The 12,229-nt window shown below is 38.7% G+C and overlaps 1 protein-coding gene across 1 annotated transcript in view; it reads right to left on the bottom strand.

Moving 5' to 3' along the window:
• The window catches only part of TMCO1 (transmembrane and coiled-coil domains 1), a 37,868-nt gene extending 32,474 nt beyond the window's left edge, over window positions 1-5,394 (bottom strand). Inside the window, exons 1-2 of the mRNA XM_008586059.1 lie at window positions 5,190-5,394; window positions 4,748-4,825 (exon numbers count right to left, since the gene is read on the bottom strand). Of these exons, the coding sequence (XP_008584281.1) occupies window positions 4,748-4,825; window positions 5,190-5,259 (148 nt within the window). The 5' untranslated portion in view covers window positions 5,260-5,394. The remainder of the gene's footprint in view (window positions 1-4,747; window positions 4,826-5,189) is intronic.
• Between the last annotated feature and the right edge of the window lie 6,835 nt (window positions 5,395-12,229).

Raw genomic sequence — 12,229 nt, forward strand, 5'->3', positions numbered from 1 at the left:
CCCCCCCCCTTTTTTGGGGGGGGGGGGGGTCCATGAACTGGTACTCCTGCATTCTGGATTCCAGAGTTCTGCCAGTTTATAAATTATTTTTTCCTTTTTTTTTTTTGCAACTGGTCAGTATAGGGATCCAAACCTCTGACCATGGTGTTATAAGGCTGTGTTCTAACCACCTGAGCTAACCAGCCAGACCAATATTCTAAAAGTTTTATCCTGTTTCACTGTAAACAACAGAAATACCTCATACTTCAAAATAATTTATACTTAATAAATGCTCTCAAATAAACACTTTTGGTTAAAGAATCAAGTTATATATACTCTAATCTTGTTTACTGATATGTTCTTTCATTAGTCTGTATTACAACAGGAACACAATGAATGGAGCTTACTGATATTTAGACCACACATAGCCAAGAGATCACCTGAAACAACCAACTCACTACCTTTAAGAGAGCATATCTTTTGTCAAAGGCCCCACCTCAGTAGAGCTGCTTTTTGAATACTAGTATTTTCCAAATAATGCCAAGGAGCAGATCAGCACAAGAAAACAAACCTGCATCTAATTCTGATTCAAACCTATTTATATTTTTTTGTATTCTTCAAAAACCCTACAACCTTCTCTTGCCTAGATCCATACCAAATTCTGAATCCAAGGTGCAGAAGGGATTATATATTTGCAATTAAGACATTTATTTTTATTAACACCAAGGTCAAGGGTTCAGATCCCCGTACCAGCCAGCCGCCAAAAAGAAAAACCACCCCCCCCACCAAAACCAAAAAACAAACAAAAAAGACATTTATTTAAAGAGGGAATTTACCTTATAGTATTCTTTTTAAATATCCTTCATGCTAAATATAATAGTTGTGCATTTGATTATAAATTTCAGAGGACAGAATCTATGCCCATTCATTTCATATTGCACTTATCATGGTAAAACATATAGCAAGCAATCAAGTAAGTCAACTGATCATATAAAAATAATACACGCTTCCTGAACTTTGATAGATTATCCAAAGTAGAGGATCTAATAGCACTATAAATACCATGAGTTATTCCAATCATCAACCTACCTCATACTTATCTTCCAAGCACACATATGAAGGAATTATATAAAAATCACAGCTATGGAAATGTTGCCTGGCGACTGTACTACTGCGAATTTAGGTGTAAAGTGAAGGAGACTTTTCATTTATTTCTATAATGCAAATAATTAAAGACAAAGTGAATATTGAAGAAACTATGAAGCCCAAATCTACAGGGCAAATCCATATCATATAAATATTTAAAGGCCTAGAATTCGGATCCCTGTACCATCCAGCTGCCAAAAATAAAAAAAAAAATTTATGGTACAAGACTATTCATTCAAACAAATCTGAAGCACAATTTATTATTTCGTAGAACTACTCAATGATATATGTGATATGAAAAAAGTTGTATCTGGATGCCATTGCATGCTGCTAACTAGTATATGATCATAGCAGAACAATTTGTCACAAAGAATATATGTCATGTTATACTATAAAGATAATGTATTCTTTAATCTATTCAACAGACTTTTATCAAGTAGCTAATCTATGCCAGGCACTGTGTTAAGTACGGGGGATACAATGGCCTTTGCCCTCATAGAAATTACAGTTCAGTTGGGAAGAGACATTATCTTAATAACCATAGGTAAGGCTGAAACTGTGACATGTGCTCTAAGGAGAGGTATATGGAAAAATTAGAAACTATGATACAAAGATTTGACCCTATCTGGGAGACTAGATAAGACTTTGAGATCTGAAGACTGAGTAGAAATTTATTAGACAAAATGAGAAGAGAAAATTATTCCAGGTAGAGGTAACAGCAGATAGAAAGTCCCCATAGTAGGAAAACGCAGGACTACACCAAAGGATGGAAAAAAGGCCTGAGTGGCTAGAGAACTGACAGCACAGGAGAACATGATACAAGACATAGCCAAAGAAGAAAGGGAGGGTGGTGCCTGACCACGCTGGACTTTACAGGCCACATCTTTATCCTCAAAGCAACATAAAGAAAATGAAAGATTTTAAGAAGCGCAAGTAACACAATCAGATTTATGTTTTGAGAATTACCTGCATATACTGTAGAGAACACATTTGAGCGGCTGCAGGTAGACCAGAGAGGAAGCTATTGCAGCAGATCCAATGAAACATAATAGAAGTTTATACTAGGGGATGGTGGTAGAAATAGAGACATGAAGTGATGTGAAAACTATTCAGGAGGACAACAGTAAGAGGTGAGAGAAGAAAGTATTCAAATCAACAAATGTTTATTAAACATTTCCTGAGTGCCATCATTGTTCTAGGCACATGGAACACATAAGGAAGGGAACAAAGAACCCTGTGCTAGTAGAGCTTTTTATTCTAGCAAGCGGAAATAAACATTAAGCAATAACATGATAAACACGTAAATCATATAATATACAGAGAGTGTTAAGAGCCATGGGAGGAAAAAAAAAGAACAGGTAAGAGAAATTAGGAGTAGCAACGACAGGGGAGGTGGGCAGGCTTGCATTTTTAAATAGGATGGTCAAGTTAAGATTCAGAGGTGAGCTTTGAACACAGATTTGAAGAAGGTAAGATGGTTAGCCAAGCACATATATCATAGGGAAGAACATTTCCAAGCAATGGCAACAACCACTAGGAAGTTTCCAGTACAGGAGTGTGGCTAGTGTCTGTGAGACAAGTATGCAAGCAGGCCAGTATGGGTGGTGCAGAGAAGGAGAGTATCAGATTGGTAACAGGAGAAGCTCTGCAGGCCACTAAGGACTTTGGCTTTTCCTCTGAGTGAAAGTGAGACACCATCACAGGGTTATAAGCAAAGGAGGGACATAATCTGATAGGCTTTTAAAAGGATTATTCTGGCTATTATTTTGACAATAGACTGCAAGGAGATAGGAACACTTGTTGGAGGCTATTGCAATAATCATACAAAAGATCATGGTGCTTGGACCACGGTGGTTAACAGTGGAGGTTGGGAAAAGTAATCAGATTCTGGATATATTTAAATGTAGCCCAACAGCATTTACTGACAGATTAGATGTGGGTTGTAAGAGAAGAGTCAAAGATAACTTCACAAGGATTATGGAGTGAGCAACTGGAAGGATGTAATTGCCATCAACCGAGATCAAGGCTACAAATGAAGCAGGCTTGGAAGTGAGGAACAGGTGTTCTATTTTGGATATGTTGGGTTTGAGATGTCTATTAGACATTCAAGTGGAGATGACAAATTGATAGCTGAATATATGAATCTTGCATTAAGAAGAGAGAACTGTAGACATAAATTTGGGAGTCATTGGCAAATAGAGCACAAAAATAAGTTCGCCAAAGGAGTGAGTATAGAGAAAAAACCTAAATTTTGTGTCACTCCCAATAACCAGAGGTCAAGAAGAGGAAGTAACAAGAAAATTGCAAAAGAATGGCCAGTAAGATGACAGCAAAACCAACAGAGTGCGGTATCCTGGAAACCAAATAAATAAAGTGTTCAAGGTTTCTGGCCTGTACTTCTAGAAGCATGAATGTACCAGTCACTATGATAGGAAAATCCTGGAAGAGGATCATGTTTGTGAAGGCAAAGATATAATGAGCTTGGTTTTAAACATATTGAGGTGCATTAGCAACACTGAATAAGTGAAGGAATGGTAAACTGTAATTTTAAAAGCCTGAGTTCGGTCTCTAATTTTATGTTTGCTCTGTGACATAAGTATGTCATACCTTTCTGAGTCTCAGTCTCCTTTCCTATAATGTGGTGGTAATATACAACTGACCACAAATGGTTGCTGTGGGGATCAAATAAAATAATTTCAGAAAAAAAACTTCAAACTCTTATTATGACATAAGGAAAAGTCATAGAATACAGAAAATTGTAGGAATTCTTTTTTTTTTTTTTTTTTTAAAGATGACCGGTAAGGGGATCTTAACCCTTGACTTGGTGTTGTCAGCACCACGCTCAGCCAGTGAGCGAACCGGCCATCCCTATATGGGATCCGAACCCGGGGCCTTGGTGTTATCAGCACCGCACTCTCCCGAGTGAGCCATGGGCCGGCCCAAAATTGTAGGAATTCTAAGAAGCAAAAGTTATATTTAATCCTTATAAGGAAGAAAAGAACACTGAAAGTCAAATCGGGCCTGTATGGAACCATTTACATTGTACCCTCAGCTGTGTCCGGTGGAATTCCTGCTTTATTTCAAAGACAACAAACTCTATTTATTCTCGATCTTTTCCTCAAGCACCTCTTCAGCCTTCTCACTCAGCTGAAACTTGGCTTATCCCTGAAGACACCATTTACCTTGACACCAGTTATAATGACCTGTCATTCTCCGAACACACTTTACGGGTTAAAATTTCCACATTTTCGCTCATACAATATTTTCTTTACCTGCACTTTCCTTCCCCCACCTCATTCTCTATCCAAATTCTAACTATCCACCAGGGACTGCAAGGCCGTCTGCATCAGGAAGGCTTCTATGGTCCCTCACAACTGAATGAGACCACGTCCTGGAAACTACCACAGCACATTACATGTACCTGCCATGTCTCTCGCTCCCCTTTATTGGTATTATACATTTGGCATAAAAGTCCTCTATTTCTAAATAGACTTTAATTCAAATCGGATTCATCTTTGTATTCCCGTAAAGTATCATTTGGCGCTCCTAAAATACTTACTGTGAACATGCACTGAATGAAGTTGATGTGTTGAAACTATTTCTAACGTGTTGCCATACTCACATTTTTTACTCTGTTTTTCCACTTCCGCCTTCAGTCTCTTGTACTTGTCTGTTCTGTAAACCAGGACCCAGGTTATGCCTAAAACATTAAAAGCAACATACTAATTAAGAAATGTTTGGAATAGTCACAACAAACTATTAGCGTTACTATTGAACTAAAAGGGAATCCAATTTTTTGCTTTATATTTACCCGTGGTTAACTGTTTCAAATGTTAACAGTACTGACTTTTCAGCCAAAACAACTGTAAAACGATGTGAAGGTGTCTTCGGCCATCGATTCCGCACTACCCCTCCCGCTCCTGTCACGAGTTGCCCAGAGATTCCCGGAACAGAGGAGACGAGCCACCAAGCAAGCGAGGCTCGCGACCTTTCCCCTGGTTGCGCGAGGGACCCCAGGCCCTTCCTCTCGGGGACCGACCAATGTGAGAATTAGCCGCTCTCACCCTCGGCGAGCAGAGCCGTGCACACGGAGATAAAAACGATGAGTAGAGTGTCCGCGAACATGGTGCTCATCTCGCGCCTCTGTCCCTGTACTCCCACCCGCTTGGGGGGAAGCGCCCGGGAAAATGAAGCAAAAATGATTTCCCTGGACTCCGCAACCACTGACACGGACTCTGACAGACCGGACTCACACTTCCGCTTCCGGGACCCAGCACCGGAAAGGCTCGCTCGGGAAACTGAGTGGCCGCAGGAATCTGGAGGAAACCAACCCGCAAGCCTCTAGGCTGAAGGCGCTTGGGCCAACTATCGCGAGAATTCCAGTTTGGGCTCCTGACGAGAATTGCAGTGGTGGCGAGTTTGCCTGGTGGTTTTCCTATCGGTGGTGTCGGCGCGCTCTTCCTTTTCGGAGGGAATTCAGTTATTTGGGCTCGTCTGGGCGTCTATCTGAGCCCCACCTTTGTGGGCCTGCATATTAGCTAGTTTAGCCCGGGTTTGCCGTAAAGTAGAAAGACTGACTTCCGGAAATGCGTGCTGAACGCCTGGGTTTAGGTGCCAGGCCGCGAAGGGGGAGCTGGGGTCGCGAAAATGGGTTAGTCGTGGGCCGCTGGCTCCCTGGAGCTCACGTCATAGCGAAGGAGAGGAACTTGTGCATACGGTGCGATTAGGGTCTTAACAGAGGTATGACCAGAATGCTGCGGTGACACGGTTGAGGGTGGTCCGAGGAAGTTAGTAACGGGAGGTGAAGCAGTAACTTAGAGGAGTCGAAGTGCTTGTGGAGAAAGCAAAGGACTTTCTAGGCATAGTGAAAGGAAAGACACGGATGCTTGAAAATGCAAGTTGTGTAATAGAGCGGCGAGTGGTGTTTCTAGGGAAGGGGTCATAAACTCAAAAGCCTACGGTGGTGAGAGTGTATAAACACCTTTTTCAAGCTGGGTCTAAGAAAATGGTGGGAGATACTGTGATGGATAAGGGAGCACTAACTAAAATGAGCGTTCAATACTGGAATCCAACCAATTTCTCTGTGAGAATGAGTACCCAGTTTCTGAGATCTTTCCATTTTTCAGGAAAATACAGAAATCCTGATTTTTTGTGAAAGTTCAATTAAAAGTGCTGGCAACTCATTGAAATTTTTTAAATGTTGTATAGGTCAAAGAAAATGTCTCAGCAGCTTGGCTTCAGCCTGTGTAGAGTTTTTCAGCTTTTTCAGATTGATATTGTGTGTGTGGGTGAAAATCTGAAAGCTGGCTGAGCTGTCTCCTCCTGATTTAAACTTTCTATCATTGATTCTTTTCACTTAATTTATAGTTCTCCTGTACCACTACTTTTGACCTTTTCTAGTTATGTGTGGATTTCTTTTCTTTTCTTTTTTTTTTAAAGATGACCAGCAAGGGGATCACTCTCTCCCAAGTGAGCCAACCGGCCATCACCTTATAGGGATCCGAACCCTCGGCCTTGGTGTCATCAGCACCACACTCTCCCAAGTGAGCCACGGACCGGACCTTATATGTACGTTTTTTGTCTCCTCTTCTAGACTCAGCAGCAAAGACCCTGTCTCCTTTTAACAGACATTACTGAGCTTCTACTATGTGTCAGGAACAGTGGTGGGCACTGTAGGGTCAAAAGGACGGTTAAGATAATATTCCTGACATTCAACATTCCGCAGGGAGATTATACACTATAATAAGGTATGATAGAGATATTCTTAACATGTTATGGGAGCACAGAGGAAAACAAGATCGGTTCTTCCTGGGAAGGCTTCAAAAAAGATCAGATTTGAACTAGACCTTGATTTGAGTAGTAGTTCAGACAAGGGTAAGTTTTTATTCAACTTTTTATCACCCAAGGTAAATGTTGAGATACAATAAGAGCATGACCTTTGCTGTCAGACCTGATTTTCAATTCTGGCTCTGCCACTTATTTGACAGCAATCCTAGAACGTAGTGTTTTACATCTTTGAGCCTCAGTTTCCTTATTTGTAAAATGATGATAATAGCACCAGCTGCATAAAGCTGTTATGGAGATTGAATGAGAAAGAATATACTGTAAAGCATTCGAAGCTGTGCTTGGCACACAGTGTTCATCAAATCCAACATGCTGTTATGCACCATTATTTTATTTTATTTATTTATTTATTTTTTTAAAAGATGACCGGTAAGGGGATCTTAACCCTTGACTTGGTGTTGTCAGCACCACGCTCACCCAGTGAGCCAACCGGCCATCCCTATATGGGATCCGAACCCGGTGCCTTGGTGTTATCAGCACCGCACTCTCCCAAGTGAGCCACGGGCCGGCCCTGCACCATTATTTTATATACTACAAAAAAAAAAAACCAAAAAATCTTGTTAAACCATGACACACCATTGATTGTTAAGAGACATCCCATTCAGAGATGTTAAAATGTGCAAAAATATGTCTCAGAATCAATGAACTAAATTAATAAAAAGCATTCAACTATCTGTTTAATACAGAGCCATGGACTGCTAGGATAACATTTCCTTTTCCAGGGCAATGGTGTCGTGACACTGTGACCCTTTGTTGAAGAACAGTGCTATAGGCAAGCAAGTTCAAATAACATCTTTTCTACATTCTACCAGTCTTCTTTATCACATTCCCAAATTTTGTAAGGTCTCAGTTGTACTATCTCATTTTTAGATCTCAAAGTTTTCCCCATTGTATTAGTCCATTTCCATTGCTTATAACAAAATACATGGAACTGGATGATTTATTAAAAAAAAAGAAATTTGGGCCGGCCCGTGGCTCACTCGGTAGAGTGCGGTGCTGATAACACCAAGGCCACAGGTTCGGATCCTATATAGGGATGGCCGGTTTGCTCACTGGCTGAGCGTGGTGCTGACAACACCAAGCCAAGGGTTGAGATCCCCTTACCGGTCATCTTTAAAAAAAAAAAAATAAATAAATAAATAAAAAATAAAAAAAAAATTAAAAAAAGAAATTTATTTCTTACAGTTTCTGAGGCTGGGAAGTCCAAAGTCTACCTGGTGGTGGCAACAGTGACCCAGGAGTCTCCCATTGCAAGATGGTGGAAGCAGAGAGAGAGAGACTCTCCTCTTCTTTTAAAACCCTCAGAACCACACCGCTGACCACCATTTTTAATCAATTCACTATGGGGTGGTCCTACAATCCAATCACCTCTTCAGGGCTCCACCTTTCAATTACCATAATAGGATTTCCCACCCTCTTAACAGTCACAGTGGGGGCTAAGTTTCTAATACATGAAACTTGGGGGACACAATTCAAGCTTCAGGGAGTTTGGTGGGTACATAATTCAATTCACTACACACATGAAGACCACTCTCGCAGAGCTCACTGTCCTACTCCAGTCTCTAGGACTACAACAAAGTTTTTGGCCTGGGACTTCCTTTTACTAATCTCTCGTGGGATTCATTATTTCCTGGACCCACATCTTCCTCCTTTGTTTACACTTTCTTTATGCTGTGATACATTCTTGAGTAACTTCCTGTGAAAGGTGAATGGGAGCTAATCTTCAACATTCTTACATTATTAGTAGAATTGGTGATAATAACACTTATTTATTTAAACAAACATGTAGTACTAGGCTAAGTATTGTAAAAGATAATAAGAGAATTATAAATCCCTGCTTACATTCTAAGATATGACACTATATGGGCGTTAGATGTCAATCCTAGCCCCACTTCACGCAAGCTGTTTTACTTTAGCAATTTATTTAATTTCTCTGAGCCTCATTTTTTAAATCTGTAAAGTAGATGTAAAAATACCTACCTTCCAGAATTATTGTGAGGTTCATATAGGATTGAGAGCAAAGTTCAAAGACTACGTATCTTCAAATCCTGGCTTCACTACCCAACTAGATGTGCAATTTTAGGCAAATTACTTCACCATACTATATCTTGGGTTCCTTGGATGTAAAATGGCATAATAATAATAATAATAATAATAATAATCCCTAAGTCCAAAGGATTTTATTGATTATTTTAAAGAATACATGAGTAAAGTGTTTAGAACGGTACATGGTTCATAGTAAGGGCACAGTAAGTGTTAACTGTTATTGTTACTAGTTCTATTAAACCACTGAGCACATAATCCTTGAACTAATTTTCTTCACATTCTGTTCATTTTCTCTGTGATCTTGTTCTCTTTAATAGTTTCAATTACTATCTATCCAGTGATGATTCATAAAATGGTATCTGTACCCCAAGTTTCTTTCCTGAGTTTCAAACCTTGTATTTAACTGCCCATAGGGCATTTCCATTTGGATATCCCAAACTGAACCCATCATGTTCTTTTTTTCAAACTCCAATCTTCTCTTCTTTCCTTGGTCTCTTAATGAGAGACCATGTCGTAGTTTTTCAAGCCAGAAATAAGGGAACTATCTTCAGTAACTCCCTCTTTATCCCACATGTCTGCATACAAAGTTTGATAAATTCCCCCTTTCTCATATCTTTTCTTCCCCACATCTTTCGATTCTCTCTACTACACTTTAGTTGAGGCCAACATGTCTTTATTTGTATTACAGCCTTGAAACTAGGCTCTAGCTTTGTACTTAGTTCTGATCCCTCCATGCCATTCTTCTCATATAGGTGATAGTGATCTTTTTCAAATGCATACATGACTGAATATGGAAAATTGGGAAGAGTAAGGAGTTGAGGGTAGCTCCCAGGTTTTTTTCTTGGCCACCTGAATAGATTCACATCAGAGAAAGCAGGAGAAAAATAAAGTTTTAAGAAAGGATGATTTTTTTCCCCACTAGGCTAGTAGTACTAGATGAAGACATTCAGAAACCTTGAGCACTGAAAAGGTTATGAGGTCCCTTACAAAATATAATTTAAAAAAATAATACTAAAGTGAAATATTACTTTATTATTTTTGAAATATCTTTTTTTTAATTTTCGAATCATTTTCTCTCTCTGAGACTGTGTGTGTATGTGTATGTGTTCGTATGTGCCCTCAGTACATGTTTAATCTGCTTTTTTGGGTGATCCAGCACTGTTTTTGAGGATAGAGCCTATCTTATTCCTTGTGACATCCCTACCTTTTGGAACATGGCCTGTGACATAGAAACTGCTCAATATGTATTTATTGAATGAATGAGTGATACTTTCAGGAGAGAGAACAATGGGTTGGAGAAATATTTTGGAAGAGTTGGAAATTCTAGATGGACCTTGAAGAAAAGGTAAAATTTAATTAGGACTCAAGAGAAGCAGTGATCAAAAGCATTGAGCTGGGAGCAAAAAAGAGGTAGGTCATGGGAGCTGGTGTGTAACAGAAAACTAATATGTCTGAAGAGGATATGTATTCAATAGAAATAGGATTGACTAAGGTGAATTCAGATTATATCTGTAAGAGATCCATGGCTGAACTTCAGGAAATCCATAAATCTCTTCCTAATACTTCCTAATGCAAAACTTCATATGTGCATTTTTTTCCTGAGTCAGGGACTCATAGTATTTATCAAATTCTCAAAGGCATTTATGAACCAATAAAGATTAAAAATCATTTATGTTGTACATTTGAGAGACTGATAAAAAGGCTTAAACTTGATGCTGAAGCCAGTTAGTTCTCAAAAATTTTATGCTACAGCACTCATCAGGAGTGGAAGAGTGAATGAGAGCCTGAGATCTGGAGAAAGAGTCTGAAGCTTAAGATTTCATACTTATCTTAACATCATATGTAAATTTTACATTAAGGGGTTGGTATTAATGCTTCCATATAAAAAGATATTCTACCTCTATTAGTGATCAGGGAACCTATATTCAGGATCAACCCATTCAGTTCGCAAAAATTAAAAATTTGGGCCATCAAATTGGAAATGAAGAAGTAAAGTTATCTCTTTGAAGATATAATCTTATATGTAGAAAACCCTAAAGATTCCACACAAAAAAACCTGTAAAATTAAAAACTCAGCAAAGTTGCAGGATACAAAATCAACACACAAAAATAATTTGTCTCAATGAACAATTTAAAAAGGAGATTTTTAGAATTCCGTGTGCAATACCATCAAAAATAAAATACTTACAAATAAACTTAACCAAGAAGGCAAAAAACTTGTACACTGAAGACTAAAAAATGTTGCTGAAAGAAATTAGAGAAGATACAAATAAATGGAAAGACATTTCCTCTTCAAGCATTGAAACACTTAATATGTCTACCCAGAGTGATCTACAGATTCAATCTGTAATCCCTATTAAAACCCCAGTGAGGAGTAGGCTGGTTAGCTCGGTTGGTTAGAGCACAGTCTTATAAGACCAAGGTCAAGGGTTTGGGTCCCCTTACTGGCCAGCTGCCAAAAAAAACCAACCCATTTTTTTCAGAAGAAGAAAAATTTATCCTAAAATTCATATGGGGGCTGGTCAGTTAGCTCAGTTGGGTAGAGCATGGTGATGACAACACCAAGGTCCAATGTTTGGTCCCTACTCTAACCCCATTTGGTAAACAAAAACAACAACAAGAGCCCCACATATGGAATCTCAAAGATAGCAAAAAGAAATCTTGAAAAAGAACAAAGTTGAAGGTGTCACACTTCTTGATTCCAAAACTTACTATAGAGCTACAGTAATCAAAGAAATGTAGTAGTGGTATAAAGAGAGACATAGAATAGGGAACCCAGAAGTAAACTCTTGTATATGTGGTCAAATGTTTTTTCAACAAGGATCTTAAGACCATGTAATTGGGAAAGGACAGTCTTTTCAATAAATGATGCTAGGAAAACTGGATATTCACATGCAAAAAATTAACTCAAAATGTATCAAAGAATAAAATGTTTGAGTGCTAAAACTATAAAACTCTTAGATGAAAACAGGAAAAGCTTCAGGACATTGGATTTGGCAATGATTGAATATGACACCAAAAGCACAGGTAACAAAAAAATAGATAAATTGGACTTCATCAGAATTTAAAACTTTTGTTCATCAAAGGACACAATGAACAGAGTAAAAAGGCAATCCATGTAATAGAAATATTTGCAAAGTATATATCTGATAAGGAATTAAAATGCAGACTATCTAAAGAACTCCTATATCAACAAAAAAAAACCCAATTCAAA

This window comes from Galeopterus variegatus, unplaced genomic scaffold (genome assembly GCF_000696425.1).
Source record: "Galeopterus variegatus unplaced genomic scaffold, G_variegatus-3.0.2 Scaffold3815, whole genome shotgun sequence".
Classification (NCBI taxonomy): Eukaryota; Metazoa; Chordata; class Mammalia; order Dermoptera; family Cynocephalidae; genus Galeopterus; species Galeopterus variegatus.